Source organism: Poromitra crassiceps, assembly GCF_964638095.1.
Source record: "Poromitra crassiceps genome assembly, chromosome: 14".
Classification (NCBI taxonomy): domain Eukaryota; kingdom Metazoa; phylum Chordata; class Actinopteri; order Beryciformes; family Melamphaidae; genus Poromitra; species Poromitra crassiceps.
In genome coordinates, this window is record NC_139633.1 from 37,811,932 (window position 1) to 37,830,989 (window position 19,058).

The 19,058-nt window shown below is 43.8% G+C and overlaps 2 protein-coding genes across 2 annotated transcripts in view; one reads left to right on the forward strand and one right to left on the reverse strand.

Annotated features, from left to right (window-relative positions):
* The window catches only part of LOC310789558 (NLR family CARD domain-containing protein 3-like), a 708,349-nt gene that overhangs the window by 494,686 nt on the left and 194,605 nt on the right, over nucleotides 1–19,058 (reverse strand). The window lies entirely within an intron of this gene.
* LOC310789525 (nephrocystin-1-like) overlaps nucleotides 1–19,058 on the forward strand; it is a gene marked incomplete at both ends in the record, with an annotated part of 149,457 nt that overhangs the window by 62,265 nt on the left and 68,134 nt on the right. The window contains one exon of the mRNA XM_083651161.1: nucleotides 15,210–15,362. Coding sequence (XP_083507287.1) covers nucleotides 15,210–15,362 — 153 coding nt within the window. The remainder of the gene's footprint in view (nucleotides 1–15,209; nucleotides 15,363–19,058) is intronic.

Genomic DNA, 19,058 nt, shown 5'->3' on the forward strand with positions numbered 1-19,058 from the left:
TGAGCATGAGGATAGCTTCTTCCATTTCGTCTGTAGTCATTTGAGTTGGTGATTTTGTAAGCAGTGGTGTGATAAGTGCAAGTGGGATGGTGTATGATGTTTCCTGGTTATTGATGGACAGAGAATTGGATATGTGTTTTGCGGTTTCTGTTTTATGGCGTTGATTGCATTTGTGACATTTGTATGTGAGTGAGTCAAAGTTTACAGTAGTGATAGGTGCCAAAAACAGAAGTACTTGTTTGTGACGGTGGCAGAAGAGACTTCACCATAGATGCTTTGAGTGGTGGGTGGTGGTGGTTCTGTGTATGATTCAAGTGCAGTGGTGGGTGTTGATGTTGTGGTTGGGGTGGTTGTCAGATATGTATTGGTTTGTATGCATGTATGGATAGGTTGGTCAGGTGGTACCAGTCGTCAATGTCAGGTTTACAGTACCCCCACACAGCTAGGTCAATGGTTCCAGTTGCGTCAATGAGGAGGAAGGTTGTTGTATTCATGGTGGTGCCGGCTCAGGTTGTTGCTTCAGTTGTGGGTTTTACCAGTTTGATTACTTTGCAAGTGATGTTGATCTGTGGAAGAGCATGGCATAAACAGACAAATTAGTCATAGGAAGTAGTATGTTTAGCTTTCATAACTTCACATTGACATGACACTATTTGCATATAGGTTGACTTTAGAAAATCTGGAGTATGTAATTCAAATTCAAAGATTCAAGGCCAAGGTTCAGTAGGTGGCATTTTGTTTTTGCATGATATTGTATGTTTTATCTAATGTCACTACTGTGGCATAGGGTGCAAAAAAAGATAGTAGACTTACTTTTTCGAAGTGGCGTCCTTCATTCAGAATGGTGGGGGTTGCATGTGAATAGCCACCCAGGGAGTGATGGATTATGGGAATTTGAGTCCGAGTCTCCAAGCCCTGAGTCAATTAGGTGGCTCACACGTGTGTGTGTGTGTGTGGGAATGGGGGGGGGGTGTCACAGCAGGTGGCATTAAAAGTTTAGACATTACAAGTACCGCATAGTACCACACTTCAAATAAACCAAACTATACCTTTCACAAATCAACTCAATAAGTGTCAAACTAAATGAATGCCTGCAAAACTGTTTTCGGATGTGCGAGATGTGCAAAATAAATAAGCATTGTTTCGGTGGAGTGTCCCTTTAAGGCCAAAACTAACATCTCAGTTGGCTTTAATTAAAACACAAGATAGGAATACATTTCAAATCACAACACATTGCCGTCACTTCAAATTACCTTCATACCTCCCTTTACATAACATTGAAAATATATTTCAGATTGTGTAAACCTCCCTTTAAACTCACGGATTTGGCTTTTGGAGGTTTCATTCAGCAGGTTTCAAACATAAGTTGAATTGGATGTTAAAAAACGTTCCCTCTATACTGCCAACTGTCTTGCACCATCTCCATTCATCAGTGATTCAGTGCACCTGGTACAGAGCCTGGCCACAGCCCAACTCTGATTGGCTCAGATTGATGTCAGTCACACTGCAGGATTACAAGCCCGCCAACTTCTGTTTCATGTAAAATACATTGGTGATACATTTTGCAGTGTAAACATTGGTGAACTGGGTTTACAATTATCAAATTATGTGTTCTTAAGTTAAAGCAACTCTGCTCAACATGTGGTAAAATATCAGCCAGGATGAGCGGTTAATGCGTGTCACACCTATGAACAGGTGAGGGCAATGTGACCCCTCAGCACTGGACCCAGATAAAACCACAAGGAAAGATGGCAGGCACACAGCAGGACAAGGTGCAGGGTGATTTTATTTTCCCAACATCAAAAGTGACAGTGAGGCAATCAGCATGTTGTCTGTGGATAAGAACACAAACAGAATTATTTACCCAAATACACAATGTTAACAAGCAATCCAAATGACATCAAATTAGCAATAAACAAACAATGTAACAATCAATTAAAGCAACAATAAACAATATATTTTAACCATGCTAAAGAAAAAAACATATGCAATTCACCTTTAAGGTCAGCATGAGTTGGACTGGCTCACAGCACCTCTGTAGCAGCAGACTGGGGTTTGGGGCAAGTTTTGCACTTCTTTTATAGCCATAGCTCCACCCATCTCCCCACCCACATGGCACAATCCACAAGTGAGTGAGTGAAGCACTCTGGGAGATGAAGTACACCAGTGGTGGCCATTTTAGTGTGCGCGTGCGTGTGCGTGTGCGTGTGTGTGTGCGCGTGTGCGTGTGCGTGTGCAAACAGACAAAATAGTCATAGGAAGTAGTATGTTTAGCAATAAAAAACAATATAACAATCAAACAAACAATAAACAATATATTTTAACCATGGCTAAAGAGAAAAACATATGCAATTCACCTTTAAGATCAGGATGGCTTGGAATGGCAATTCAACAATGGCTAACAAAACTACAACTTACTTAATAATGCATCTGAAGGGAGGATAAACACCAACTGAAACACCAACACAGCCTCTACTGCAGTAACGGACACACACTGAGTGTAGAGGCTGATTAGCGTCTTAAGTGCAGGTGTGTGGTGATCAGTCCAGAATTAGGTGCAGGTGTGGTGTATATGTGTGTGCGTGTGTGTACGTGTGTGTGTGTGTGCGCGTGTGTGTGTGTGTGCGCGTGTGTGTGTGTGTGTGTGTGTGTGTAGATCCGGTGACCTGACGGTTTCCAAGCAGTACTAGTAGTAGTAGTAGTAGCAGTAGTAGTAATAGTAGTAGTAGTAGTGTTGGTAGTAGTGGGAGTGGTAGCAATAGTAGCAGCAGAAGTACTAAGAATAGTAGTAGTAGTAGTAGCAGCAGCGGCAGTAGTAGTGGTGGTTGGCTGTTATAGCGCCACCATCTGGTGGATTGGTGTAATTTTTTTACTCTGAGTAGTGGGTGATGTCGTGAACCTGTGTGGAAAGTTTGGGTGATGGGGGGTGTATGGTTTGTGAGATCCACACACTTTTAGGGCAGGAAAAGAACAAAAGTAAATACACAAAAGTTTAAACATTTATCATTTCAAGACGGTTTCACGTATCCAAATTCTTTCTAAGATTTTTAATCAGGGAAGTCCAGAGATGACACACAAAAAGTTTGCGCTCATTCGGGCAGATGGCCTAGGACGAGTTCGTTTTTTTTTTTTTTTGAGAAAGTCCAAGATGGCGGAAAATCTAGCAGACTTAAATGGGCGTGGTCTATATGGATAGATGCGTATTGATCCAGGGAATCCAGCAGATGTGGAATTTTGATTCTACGCCTCACGGTTCAGCAGTTATGGTCCAATACGTGAAATGGTCTGTTATAGCGCCACCATCTGGTCAATATGGCTAATTTTTTGTCTCTGAGTAGTGGGGCACATTTCCAACCTATGTGCAAAGTCTGGCTACTGTAGCCCTTACGGTTTTTGCCGTGCATACTGTTTTAGCGGAGAATATGAAAAATAATAATAAACGGAACAGATACAATAGGGATCCACGCACTTCGTGCTTGGACCCCTAATAATAAACGGAACAGATACAATAGGGATCCACGCACTTCGTGCTTGGACCCCTAATAAAGCATAATAATACTAATAATAATAGAAAAATATAGCCGCAAGCGGCGATGCGGGGTCCAAGCTTCCGGTGACTTGGGGGGTGTATGTCAGATAATATAGACACTGAATTGCACATTTAATCAGAGTTGGTATGTGCACAAGTGCACAAAGTTTGGTTGAGATTTGGTGACCTGACCGGGTTCAAGCAGTAGTAGCAGTAGTAATAGTAGTGTGTGTGTGTGTGTGTGTGTGTGTGTGTGTGTGTGTGTGTGTGTGGCAATGTGCACTGGAGCTAGCGGCTGAATTACACCAACTAAGGTACAACCTTGCTACAGTGAACATTTAAGCTAGAATCAGGGTGTAAATGACATTTTCAAGTCAACTTGGCATCTCAGGGCTTGTGGAGAGTTTGATTACACCAGGTGAGCAGTATGGAAGCATTCTATGTATTTGTTTTTTCTCATGGTCAACTTCACTCAGCAGACAGCTCTGTTGTGGTTAGAGTACAGTTCTATCTCTGTGTGTGATGCGTCCAGAGTGCTTTACCCAGTACACCGACTGCATGCAAGTACCGCATAGTACCCCACTTCAAATAAACCAAACTATACCTTTCACAAATCAACTCAATAAGTGTCAAACTAAATGAATGCCTGCTAAACTGTTTTCGGATGTGCGAGATGTGCAAAATAAATAAGCATTGTTTCCGTTTTCGGTGGAGTGTCCCTTTAAGGCCAAAACTAACATCTCAGTTGGCTTTAATTAAAACACAAGATAGGAATACATTTCAAATCACAACACATTGCCGTCACTTCAAATTACCTTCATACCTCCCTTTACATAACATTGAAAATATATTTCAGATTGTGTAAACCTCCCTTTAAACTCACAGATTTGGCTTTTGGAGGTTTCATTCAGCAGGTTTCAAAGATAAGTTGAATTGGATGTTAAAAAACGTTCCCTCTATACTGCCAACTGTCTTGCACCATCTCCATTCATCAGTGATTCAGTGCACCTGGTACAGAGCCTGACCACAGCCCAACTCTGATTGGCTCAGTCACACAGGATTACAAGCCCGCCAACTTCTGTTTCATGTAAAATACATTGGTGATACATTTTGCAGTGTAAACATTGGTGAACTGGGTTTACAATTATCAAATTATGTGTTCTTAAGTTAAAGCAACTCTGTTCAACATGTGGTAAAATATCAGCCAGGATGAGCGGTTAATGCGTGTCACACCTATGAACAGGTGAGGGCAATGTGACCCCTCAGCACTGGACCCAGATAAAACCACAAGGAAAGATGGCAGGCACACAGCAGGACAAGGTGCAGGGTGATTTTATTTTCCCAACATCAAAAGTGACAGTGAGGCAATCAGCATGTTGTCTGTGGATAAGAACACAAACAGAATTATTTACCCAAATACACAATGTTAACAAGCAATCCAAATGACATCAAATTAGCAATAAACAAACAATGTAACAATCAATTAAAGCAACAATAAACAATATATTTTAACCATGCTAAAGAAAAAAACATATGCAATTCACCTTTAAGGTCAGCATGAGTTGGACTGGCTCACAGCACCTCTGTAGCAGCAGACTGGGGTTTGGGGCAAGTTTTGCACTTCTTTTATAGCCATAGCTCCACCCATCTCCCCACCCACATGGCACAATCCACAAGTGAGTGAGTGAAGCACTCTGGGAGATGAAGTACACCAGTGGTGGCCATTTTAGTGTGCGCGTGCGTGTGCGTGTGCGTGTGTGTGTGCGCGTGTGCATGTGCGTGTGCAAACAGACAAAATAGTCATAGGAAGTAGTATGTTTAGCAATAAAAAACAATATAACAATCAAACAAACAATAAACAATATATTTTAACCATGGCTAAAGAGAAAAACATATGCAATTCACCTTTAAGATCAGGATGGCTTGGAATGGCAATTCAACAATGGCTAACAAAACTACAACTTACTTAATAATGCATCTGAAGGGAGGATAAACACCAGACTGAAACACCAACACAGCCTCTACTGCAGTAACGGACACACACTGAGTGTAGAGGCTGATTAGCGTCTTAAGTGCAGGTGTGTGGTGATCAGTCCAGAATTAGGTGCAGGTGTGGTGTATATGTGTGTGCGTGTGTGTACGTGTGTGTGTGTGCGCGTGTGCGTGTGTGTGTGTGTGTGTGTGTGTGTGTGTGTAGATCCGGTGACCTGACGGTTTCCAAGCAGTACTAGTAGTAGTAGTAGTAGCAGTAGTAGTAATAGTAGTAGTAGTAGTGTTGATAGTAGTGGGAGTGGTAGCAATAGTAGCAGCAGAAGTACTAAGAATAGTAGTAGTAGTAGTAGCAGCAGCGGCAGTAGTAGTGGTGGTTGGCTGTTATAGCGCCACCATCTGGTGGATTGGTGTAATTTTTTTACTCTGAGTAGTGGGTGATGTCGTGAACCTGTGTGGAAAGTTTGGGTGATGGGGGGTGTATGGTTTCTGAGATCCACACACTTTTAGGGCAGGAAAAGAACAAAAGTAAATACACAAAAGTTTAAACATTTATCATTTCAAGACGGTTTCACGTATCCAAATTCTTTCTAAGATTTTTAATCAGGGAAGTCCAGAGATGACACACAAAAAGTTTGCGCTCATTCGGGCAGATGGCCTAGGACGAGTTCGTTTTTTTTTTTTTTGAGAAAGTCCAAGATGGCGGAAAATCTAGCAGACTTAAATGGGCGTGGTCTATATGGATAGATGCGTATTGATCCAGGGAATCCAGCAGATGTGGAATTTTGATTCTACGCCTCACGGTTCAGCAGTTATGGTCCAATACGTGAAATGGTCTGTTATAGCGCCACCATCTGGTCAATATGGCTAATTTTTTGTCTCTGAGTAGTGGGGCACATTTCCAACCTATGTGCAAAGTCTGGCTACTGTAGCCCTTACAGTTTTTGCCGTGCATACTGTTTTAGCGGAGAATAAGAAAAATAATAATAAACGGAACAGATACAATAGGGATCCACGCACTTCGTGCTTGGACCCCTAATAATGGAAAATAATAGAGTAAAATAATGTATAATAATGTAGAGTATAAAAGAAAATTCTAATAGGTTCTCCAGGAGGTCCTGGCGGGGCTAAACATTTCACCATCAACAATAACACTATCATTATCATCATCTGCACCATGCATTGTCTTGCTATGTTCAAACAGACGACGGAGACTCCTATTTGTAACGGTAGAGGAGGGGACATTTATCTCTGCTAGTGTCTTAAGAAACTCTCGCCATCCTAATGGGCGAGCCGACTCTCTAACCAGCTGTGAGCCTGTCATAAACTTGACTAAATCAAATATGTGTGTTCCCCTGAGGGGCTGATTGTCAATAACTAGCTGTCCGTTAGCAGTCCATCTGATCCTATCCGATGCATTGGAGATAGCGTTCAGAACGTGTGAGGCCTTGTTTTTGCTGTGTGCTGGTATGTGTTGTAATACATCCGTTATGTCAGCAGGTGTCGCATTGTTATCATTCACATGCGGTAATGTCTCAGCTGGTTCAGAATTTGGCATCAATAGTGTTAGCGTGTTCTTTTCGTTATCGGCCTGTTTCGCCAGAGTCAAATATCTGTGTAAAATGTTTGAATATTTCAACGCTTTGCTATGTATATCAACGCTGGGTTCATCTAGGACCTCTGCCATCAAACGATCTAGATCACACTGAGCCTTTGTTCTGATGTCAGGGGGGGCGCTGGGAGTAGCAGGTGGGCGTGTCTGGAGAGCCTTGATTTGATTGTGTGGTACAAGAAACATTTTGGTGGTGTGTTCCATGATCAGCCTCGATTAAAAAGACCACTAATAATAGGAATAGCCGCAGCTAGTAAAGGGAATATAAAACCACCGCGTTGGTTAATCTTTTTCTTTTTTTTCAATAGTGTAACTTTTTTGTTGGCAAACCACCTAAGTAACGCTTTTCTTTTCTTTAATCTCTTGTGTAGCTTAGGAGAAAGTGGAATATTCCCTCTTAATAGGTTCAATGCAAGCTCACATAGTGCATTAATTAGATCATTGCTAGCTGTAGCAAGAATGGTCTTGCGTCCTTTGGGGGTCGCCTTATAAAGATGGTGAAGAAGTTCGAAATTCCTATGTATACGAGCAGACATTTCTAAAAGAACCTAGCTTCTTCCCCCTCTGGGTAGATAGACAACCTGTCGCTCGGGGGTTAACTCAGTTCTGAGTCTTAACAGGTCAGGTGTCGTTGGTTTATAATCTATGAGAATATACCCATAATTACTCGATGTGGCATCTTGAAAAGCTTCCATGAAATGTTTAGAATTTTTGGAGTACATTTGACGTGCTATGATGCTTATTTGTTGTTTATCACGAGGGTTTTTAAATAACACAAGATAATTAGTGTTGAGACTTATTGTGCGGCTTGCTTTGCCTTGGGCGAAAAGATTCTGGACCAGATAGATGCAGCTTAAATTTCTGTGATGGCAGTATTTAGTAAATACATTTTGAACCTCTGAATTATTAACTGCAGAAGACATCTGATCATCAATAATTAATAAGTTGCTCTTATCGGGGGGAAAAATACTGTCATCTGCTAAGGAGGCCGGAATCCCCTCAATAAACGTAATTGGTCTAATCAGTAATAAATCATCATATACTTTTTGCCAGCAGCCATATAAAAAGACGATATTATCTAACGGTTGTGTAATCAGTTGGGGTGCGTTTTGAATAATGGATTTAACAAAAAAAGTTTTTCCACAACCAGACGGGCCAGAAATAATCATGGTAAACGGGTGCACCAAACGTGCATCAAAGCCCCCCTGCATGTTGATAACATTATTAATATCCATATGGCAGCGTAGAGAAGTCGCTCAGAACGCGGCGTTTATCATAGACGACCTGAAGGCGTTTAACTAATGACTGATTGCTTAGCTGTAACGTTAATTTATGCCGCCTGATTCGATCAGAGGTTGTTCTAATAACATTAACTTCAGCATCCAACACATACGCCTCCACCAGGCGTAAAAGGGAATCATATGTGACAGCATTTTTATTTACACTAGTATTTAGTGTGACACCCTTGCATTTCACAGAGGAACGGCCTGTGTTGGTGATAAATGCATACGATTTTGGACCCGTTGATACAAAGTGTGTAATGTGCTCAGCAGGTTCAAGCTCGCTTGTCAATTGTCCTAAATGCTTGCCGAGTTCCGGGGTCCACTCCCCCTCCCGCGCTGTGAAAATTATTGAATCGGTATCATTATATAACACACGGGGACCAAGTTTATCCATTATTCCATACAGTTGCAAACGTGCATATGCGGTGGTCATAGCTCCTAGAAAGACATTAATATCCTTTGCCTTCGGGGCTTGACCGGTTGCATGTTTCCATTGCACAATAGCGACATCATCGGTGAGGAAGCGGAATTGACTCACAATGAACTGATCACTGAACATTAGCTGTACAAAACGAGCCTGGTCGGTAATTATTTCACATGTACAGTGTTCATCTCGTAGAGAAAATCGTCCCCAAAGTGTATTCATAAGCAATTTGGACGATGCACGTAATGCAGGATTGTACACAATTTTTGTTTTGTCTAAAACCACACCTTCGACTTTTTGGTAGTCGACAATGTACGCGTCTTTCTCGGCGTCCGTAGTGACGTCGGCTGGGTATCCACTCGCTTCCTGTTTACGTTTGAGAAAAGCCTTTACGTAACCTTGGAATAATTCCTTTGTGCGATGTTCAAAATGCCAGACTTCAGATATTGAAATAATACGATAACCTTTCTCGATCGCTTTGTGTAACTCAAACGAAACCCATACGCCGCTGAGGGCTCTCTCGGTCTCTGTGTGGTTGCACTCATCTTTAGAGAGCCCATCTGCGCATGTGCGACAAAGAGGGAACATCAGTTTCCCGTGTGCTCTGAAAGGGAGGATGGGATGGAGCAAACCCCTAGGGGGTGCTATTACGCACTTGATGAGTCCGAAATAGGTCGAGATATCATCAAAATCCCTCGTAATAACTTTAGGATGTCCAAGAGGGTACTCTTTTGTGCTCTGTACATATGGATATAGAGAACAAAAGTCCACATAATGTATCGCTTCGCCGTTTTCAACCTTATGGTGTAATTTTAAGGCGTTTGTTCGCCCCCCATATAAGGCGTGGCGTGGGTTCAAACTTCAAACGCTCGGTCTCTGTGTAAGACTGCATGAAAGCCACCACGGAAGCATCCGTGTGTTTCATACGGGTCCAGTCGCACTCCCATAAAACGATTACGTTCATACCATGGATAGATTCTAACGTATCAATTTTGTTGTTGAAAGCCTGGTACAGCTTCCCAAACGTTGCTTTTTTGTAGGGATGTGTGTCATTTGAAATGTAGCAGCGATCACACCCGTGGAAGAAACAGCCGGCAAATTCATATGCAGTATTAGTCTCGGGACAGAACCCATCTAGATAATACGACCCGACTCTATGCTCGCCATGGTTGAGAGCATGTGTAATGTTGATATTCTGGCTATGAGCCAGAAAAGACAGCCACTGCATAGATGCAGCACTGTATGTTCGGTTCTGACCTGTATAACAGCCGTTATAGGTGAGCGCGACGGTGTCGGGTTTTAGGAATGCTGTTTTAAAAACAGCCATACATGCCCCGGGGAGCGTGACATAGCGGAAGGGGTCGACGTTGGTGCATTTGATGAACGCTTCCCTATAAAGAATACAGGCCTGACGTAAGACGCGAACATCTTGCTCACAATACTTTGCCTGTTGCTTAGCAAAGTTATACAACTTGTACTTACGACCATTATACCAGGTTAAGAACTTCTGTTTATCTGATTCGCGCATTGCACCATACCCAAACATCTCTTTTGAGGGGATGATCCCAATATAGTTTTCATTTTCTATTGTGTTAAATTTGTATGGGAAATAGCCTTTTAATTCAGCAAACCCTAAGGCATTGGGTGTGTCAGCTAAACGCATGGGCAGAAAACTAGCAGAGTCGGTGAATCTCTGTTTTTTGTATTTGGAGAATATGGCGGTCAGTCTGGACCCCTTAATAATGACTGAGGGAGTTAGTCCTTGAGACACCATGTGTTTTAATATTAAATATCCATCAAAACCACTACCATTATGCGCTATAAACGTGTGCTCCGCATAGCGAGGTTGGGTGTAGTACTTTAAAAAATCATCGATACAGTCTTTACCACCGGCACCAGTGAAATTTGTAGCCTTGTCTGATTCAAGAGTCATAGATGATACAAAACTTGCTTCATGCATACCTTCCCCATTTATTCTTGTCTCGATGTCATAAAATATATAGTTTTCATGGTGCTCCTCTAGCGGAGTAGGTTGTATGAAGCAGGTATGGTCAGACTCTTGCGCCCCTAGTGGCACGCCACAATGATAGCATCTTGTTGAGCTGCATATGTGGGCCGTATTGGGTCTGTGAATGTGGATCATTTTACATTGTGGGCAATATCTCATTTTCTCGCAGGGGGAGATGCTATGCTTGTCTCGTCTCTTGTGTGCATCATAGCAGGTCTGAGTTCGGCATATACGTCTGCAAACATCACATTTAACACCGGTGCCCGCCTGGGTTGATTCTATGTGAGGAGGTCCGTAACAGACATTACAGATGTGTCTACATACATGTGCATAAGGCTCCTGATACGTCTGGTAGCAGTAGTCGCAGACATAACCACCCCCCAAGAATGCTTTATGGTTGAGGATGAGATAATAATGCTCGGCATATAGGTAAAGCCAAATTGTTTTTGGGTGGGGGACATCGGTGGTCATAAACGGGTGTCTTCGTTTAGAAGCCTCTTTGTGGTGGAAGATGATTATCTTGCTGTCAAAATGCCGTTCAAAAGTTCCGATATCGGCAAATGATACTTTATGCATATGGTTAAAACCCAGCTCAGTGAATATTTATCGAGCTCTCTCCAATAGACTAGCGTTGTTTAAATCAGGGTTAAAATGTCTGGCTATAGCCATGCCAAAACATAGATTATTTCCAGGGCCATTATGGGGGTCATAGAGCCACTTAATCTTTCGCTCAATAATATCTTTATATTGTATATCCATCAGCCTAAGCCTACCACCCCCATGCTGATTCAGTGCAACTGAGATAGCAAGTGATAGATCTCCAGAGATCATTGTCTCATCATTGCTTTGAATTGCGTCTGTGATTTGTTCCAGAAATTCCGGACCAGCATTGTCTCCGACTGTGGCGATAGTATGCACATCGGCAGCTAGGCTATCACCTGATAGCGTTACATCCATAATGCTGCCCATAGGGACCTCGCTGCTAACTAGATCAATTAACCCTGTTAATCTCTGTCTGACCATGCCAGGCACCAATTCGAGATTATCAGTGTTAATATCACGTAGGTCTATATTTTGACGGTATATCCTAGCGTTGAATGCATCTATGTGTCTAACGGTATAATCACTGGGAGAGATGGCAGCTGGGGGTTGAATCATAGAGCCTACAGACGGTGTAGTGATACCGTCGTCGTCGTCGCGGTCTGGTGACACGTCTATTTGTTGTGGGGATGTAGCGACTGTCGCGGGTGGGGGTAGTGTGTTGGCATTTGATGACGTATCGTCACGGTCTGATGACGCTGCTATTTGTTGTGGGGGTGTAACGACTGTCGCGGGTGTGGGTAGTGTGTCGGCATTTGATGACGTATCGTCACGGTCTGATGACGCTGCTATTTGTTGTGGGGGCGTAAGCGTAACGATTGACGTTGATGACGCGGGTGGGGGTAGCGTGTCGGCATTTGATGACGTGTCGTCGCAGTCTGATAACGCATCTATTTGTAGGGGTGTCCCCCGGGGGTCGACTGACTCTGATGACGCAGCAGCTGCGTCATTTTGGGGTTCCGCGTGTTGATGTTGTTGTGTTGGGGTAGGCAAAGCTCCACCGGTCTGCTGTACAATGCAGCTTCTCCGGGGTGGTAAATCAGCTATGTAGCGTTTGATTATCCGCGTCTGTGCGTTAGCCCAGGCGCTAATGTCGTTATTATTATCCACCCCCGTAGGTAGGCCATTTTCTAAAGCATAAGCGACGCCTTGCTCACTCCAGTCTATTCTAAGGGGTGGCGCTTTATCAGAGTTGAAATATCTAGTCAATTTAGAGGGAGGTGTTGGATTATCTTCATCTGCATGTCGCCTACGCTTAGCCATATTGGCTGTTTAATTGATCTCTGTATACATGGACTTTTTTAAAATGATGGTGATGGTGATAGTGTCATTGTTCTACCTTACTGTACTTTTACAAAAAAAATTACACATTCCTCAATTTTTCAAGCATGGAACATTGTATATTCTGATGTATCAAAATTGTGTTCAAATTGGCATCAGCCGATGCCATCCACCGTGTGTGTGTGCGTCTGAGTGCTCTCAATGTACGTTCAAATCTCCTTTGAGAGCGCTGTACTATCCTATAACCATTTTTAAAACGTCTATACACAATTTGTTTATGTAAATCACATGTACCTAAAAGCTGGTGGGTCTTCACGCGAGGTTGATGATGAGGCGAGGGTGGGGGTATCGCGCTCTCGCAGATTGGCAGTGGTCTGTTGATGGAGAAGGGCGTGGGCGTGTCTGAATCTTCTTCTTCTACCTGATCCTCGTACTCTGCAATCCAGGTTAGCAGTGTTTGGTCGCTGGGCTGGATGGTCGCATTCAGCGATGGTTCAGGTGATGCTGGTGGTGAAGGCTGATACAAGTCTGCCTCGGGATTCAGCGCTGAGCTGTTGGGGGGTGTCTCCAGGCTGGAAAAACAAGAGAAAAATAGCGATGGATATAAGTCTATCTCAAAAATACATATAGCCTATATATATATATATAGGCTATATATATTGATGGTTGTTATATCTGAATTATGTCCTTACATCTGGTCGATTAAATCTGCAAAATCATTTGGATCCAGTCCGTAGTCATCAGCTGTTGGATCCTTATCAGATGGGTGTTGTTTGGGGGCATCAGGGTTGCATCTATGGAAGTCGCGTGGTTTTCCTCTATAGTGGTGGGTGTCTGTCTTCGTTGAGTGCAATGGCGAGAGGCTTTGAAGAGGTTTGTGATGAAATAACAATTCCCCTGTGTGAGAAAACGTCCTGAGGGGATAAAAAAACAGCATTTCAAAAACTGAAAGTATGTTTACCTATGTTCATTTTTTTCTAAACAAACTATATGATAAATATGTAAACACCCAAACACACTCACCCTGTAGGCCTATTGGTTATATCATCTAGCACAGATCCTCGATTTAGATTGATTCTGGTCTGATGATCACCGTCTGCACAAATGCATGATACAAATATTATAGAACACAGATAGATATGATGGTGTTGATGATAGTGTTGTTGCAGAATATCAAAATATATATATATATATATATACCATATTCATCTGTGTTCCTGTCGGTCCTAGGGTCCGCTAGACTGTTGTCCTCTAGCCTGGTTTCTGGATTATAGCTGTAAAAAGCTGTTTTATTGATGTATTTGTTAATATAACAATGCACAAAACGAGACAAAGGATCTTAATTATAATATATATATATATATATATATATATATATATATATATATATATATATATATATATATATATATATATATATATATATATATATGTATTAGATGGATAGTCTAATTAAAACAATATTAAAACCAAAAATCCATCCTTACCGTTGAACGCGATGTTGGACCGGTGATCTGTCAGTGGCTGATGCAGCGGTGATCTGCCAATGGCTGCGCTGTCTTTGCTCTGGCTGACACGGTGGCTTTATACACGCTGTCAGGCTGTCTGTGTGATGCGCACAACATTGCAACACCCACAAGATGGTCTAACTGATATGGAGGAAATGGAGAAGTGCCCTTTGGAGAACTACTGAAATAAAGCATTTTTGCTCAAAATGGCTTTAAGCACAGGGCGAAATACAGAGGTGCCCTTTGAGGAACTAGTGAAAAAATGAGTTTTACCCAAAAAGAAGCCACGCCCCTTTGATGACGTAGGTGCCCTAAACTCCGCCCCCTCGATTTTTGCGTTTTCTCCAAAAGGGGGGTGGGGTCAGTATCCTAACTAACTACTCACACGCACACACACACACATGCACGCGCATGCGCAGATACACACACACAGACATGCACACACGCGCACACATACAGAGCAGACACACACACAGACACACACACGCACTCGCACGCGCATGCGCACATACACACACACAGACATGCACACACGCGCACACATACAGAGCAGACACACACACAGACAGACAGACACACTCACACACACACACACACACACACACACACAGCTCCTCTTCTGTCTCCCTCAATAAAAAAAGAATAGATATAAAACTGCCCTTAATCTGGCTTCCCACCCGCAGACACGGCCAAATGTGCCTGTAAAGTTACACGGGGGCTCGAACCTGCAACCCCCAGGTTGGTAGGCAGGGATTCTACCACTGCACTACGCAGACGCCAACGCATTTGTTACCTTTTTGAGGTTGGTTTCGCTTTTATTTTGATTTAAATCAATAAATGAATATAAAATAAAATGAGCCACAAAAATGAAACAGTTGAATCATAAAGAGTGAAGTTATTAATAGAATAATAATCAACACAACAGGTGTGTTAGATGAGAAGCTGCTGTTGTATTGAGTCTTGTTCTCTCATCAGATGCCTGTCAACTCACACTGGACCCAAACACAGCACACAGACGCCTCCGCCTGTCTGAAGACAACAGAAAGGTGACGAGGGGGTGGGAGGAGCAGCCATATCCTGATCACCCAGAGAGATTTGACTCTGACTCTCAGCTGCTGTGTAGAGATGGTCTGACTGCTCGCTGTTATTGGGAGGTGAAGAGGGAAGGAGGGGTTCGTATAGGAGTGACTTACAGAGGAATCAGCAGGAGAGGAGAGGGTTATGACTGTGAGCTTGGAGGGAATAAAAAGTCCTGGTGTCTGTACTGCTCTGATCACAGTTACAGTGCCCGGCACAATAACAGACGCACAGACATACCTCCTCCCTCCTCCTCCTCTCGCTCTAACAGAGTCGCAGTGTATCTTGACTGGCCTGCTGGCTCTCTGTCCTTCTACAACGTTTCCTCTGACAAACTGATTCATCTCCACACGTTCAACTGCACCTTCACTGAACCTCTGTACCCTGGGTTTGGTGTGAGGTCTGATGGCTCAGTGTCTCTGTGTTAGATAGAGGAGGAGTGAGAGAGAAACACACTGTGACCAAACACAGCTGCTGACATGATGCTTCACTCTGTACAGGTTCAAATATCTTTCTTTTGATCTTTGTTATATTTGGTATTTGATTCATCTCATCGTTCCAAGCTGAACATTTTGATGTTTTCTAGAACCGTTTCCTAGAGTTACATGTTAAATAAACACGGTTTTATCTGTTTACAAACCTGTTTTGTAATAAATGTGTTGACATTGTTCACTCTGTGTGTGTGTGTGTGTGTGTGTGTGTGTGTGTGTGTGTGTGTGTGTGTGTGTGTGTGTGTGTGTGTGTGTGTGTGTGCGCGCACAATAGAGCACACACACACACACACACACTGAGGACAGACATGACTTTTAAAATGGGAAGAGAAGGTGAGTAGATTTTGCTTTGGGAAGAGGAAGAGAGAGGAGAGAGAGGAGAGAGGAGAGGGAGAGAGAGAGAGAGGAGGAGAGAGGAGAGAGGAGGAGAGAGAGAAGAGGGAGAGAGGAGAGGGAGAGTGAGAAGAGGTAGAGAGAAGAGGGGAGGAGAGAGAAGAGGGAGCGAGAGGGGAGAGAGAGATGAGAGAGAGAGAGAAGAGAGTAAAGCTGCGTTCACACCGACCTATTAAAGTTTTTCGCTGGCATCGAGTTTACATACAAAGAGACAGAGCGATAGGGGGGAAAATACGCTCGTCGCCCGAGATGAAATATCTCAACTCGAGCGAAATTCCGCTGGCATCAGTCGCTCGCTGTTCAACGCTGATTGGCTGCCGTGTGAGAGCGAGTCAAGGATCACACTGGCTTGGAACAAACCGCTGGTTTATTGTGTGGCAACAAACCACATTGACAGGCTGACATGAAGTGAAGTCTGTACTACCGGTATGGAGCTCGCGTTAGGAGCACGCTGATAGGCTTTAGCTTGTAAACAATGACGGTGGCTCGTAGTGGACAAACAGCATGACATTGCGTAACGTTATAGCCCCCACATGTCCGTTCAATTCATGTGCCTGTTGATGAGCGATTTAAACAGAGCGACAGAGCGATTCCAAAGAGTTGAATCAAGCGACAGAGCGAAAAATAAATATCTCGGTGTGAACACAGCTTTAGAGAGAAGAGGGAGAGAGAGAAGAGGGAGAGAGAGGAGAGGGAGAGAGAGGAGAGAGAGAGAGAGGAGAGGGAGAGAGAGGAGAGAGAGAGAGAGGAGAGGGAGAGAGAGAAGAGGGAGAGAGAGAGGGAGAGAAAGGAGAGAGAAGAGGGAGAGAGAGAAGAGGGAGAGAGAGGAGAGAGAAGAGGGAGAGAGAGGAGAGAGAAGAGGGAGAGAGAGAAGAGGGAGAGAGAGAAGAGGGAGAGAGAGGAGAGAGAGAGAGAGGAGAGGGAGAGAGAGAAGAGGGAGAGAGAGAGGGAGAGAGAGGAGAGAGAAGAGGGAGAGAGAGAAGAGGGAGAGAGAGAAGAGGGAGAGAGAGGAGAGAGAAGAGGGAGAGAGAGAAGAGGGAGAGAGAGAAGAGGGAGAGAGGTTGACAACATGAAGAGCATTTCAAACACCATCATTTACTATCAAAGGCAGCGTCCAGATTCCACACTCACCCCGTCGGGCGACGTTTGGAAAAAACGAGGAAGAGAGAGAAGAGGAGAGGGAAGAGGGAGAGAGAGGAGAGGAGAGAGAGATAAGAGGGAGAGAGAGGAGAGGAGAGAGAGAGAGAGGAGAGGGAGAGAGATAAGAGGGAGAGAGAGAGAGAGGAGAGGGAAGCGGGAGAGAGAGGAGAGGGAGAGAGATAAGAGGGAGAGAGAGGAGAGAGAGGAGAGAGAGAAAAGAGAGAGAGAAGAGGGAGAGAGAGGAGAGGGAGAGAGAGAAGAGGGGGAGAGAGGAGAGGAGAGGGAGAGAGAGGAGAGGGAAGAGGGAGAGAGAGGAGAGGGAGAGAGAGGAGAGGGAGAGAGAGGAGAGAGAGGAGAGAGAGAAAAGAGAGAGAGAAGAGGGAGAGAGGAGAGGGAGAGAGAGAGAGGAGAGGGAGAGAGAGGAGAGGGAGAGAGAGAAGAGGGAGAGAGAGGAGAGGAGAGGGAGAGAGAGGAGAGGGAAGAGGGAGAGAGGGGAGAGGGAGAGAGAGGAGAGCGAGAGAGAGGAGAGAGAGAGAGGAGAGAGAGAGAGAGGAGAGGGAGAGAGAGAAGAGGGAGAGAGAGAAGAGGGAGAGAGGAGAGGGAGAGAGAGGAGAGAGAGAGGAGAGAGAGGAGAGAGAGAAAAGAGAGAGAGAAGAGGGAGAGAGAGGAGAGGGAGAGAGAAGAGGGAGAGAGGAGAGTGAGAAAAGAGAGAGAGAAGAGGGAGAGAGAAGAGAGGGAGAGAGAGAGAGGAGAGAGAGAGAAGAGGGAGAGAAGAGGGAGAGAGAAGAGGGAAAGAGGGGGAAGAGATGGAGGGAAAAGAGGAGGTGAAGAGAAGAGATGAGTCACTGATAACAGTTTGAGTGTAGAGTTCTGCTACGTCCACATGGACACAGATAGATTCTCCTCCATTCATAAAGAAACATGGCCTCCACACCTCCATCCACATGACAACATGAAGAGCATTTCAAACAGCATCATTTACTATCAAAGCCAGCGTCCAGATTCCACACTCACCCCGTCGGGCGACGAGCTGATGTGGGCGTGTCTCTCACTAAATGTCAGGAAGCTGAAGCTGTGGTTCAATACCACTTTTTCAACAACACTTTTTATGGCACAATTGAGTTTTTTGTTTTCTTTCTTTCTGATCTTCATTTAGAACAATATTCATCACATTTTCTGAGTTTGCTGAAGAAATGCTTTTGATTTCTGAAGTGACGAGAAGTTTCTGAAAGTGAGTTGGAGCCAACCAGCTATTCAGTGCCTGTGTGTTTTAATGTAGAAAAGCCCACACAACACATAGTGAAAGCTACCAGGCTACTGATGACAATAATAAGCTTCCTGTCACCTGCTCAATATAAACTAAACAGACATTTCCATGAGCAAGTTGAAGTGATGATGTCAGCGTCTTCAAAAAGCTCTGCTCCACCTGTCCACACCAATACAGCCCAACTGACTTCTGATATATCTCCTCACATGGAAGACATGTTCCACTGTGGGCCTCCCCCCAGACAAAGCTTGAGAAAAGGTGCCCCCCCACCCCCCTCGCTCAGTTCCTGGATGTCTATGAGATCATGATGATATTATTTGATCCCATAGACACACAACAATTGAGCCAATATGGCCTGATATCATATTGCTGTTTGACATATTTCAGACTACAGCAAATAGCAAATAGCATAAAACAGGTGTGTCTGTCTGAAGGTGTTTATTTGTTTCTGACTCT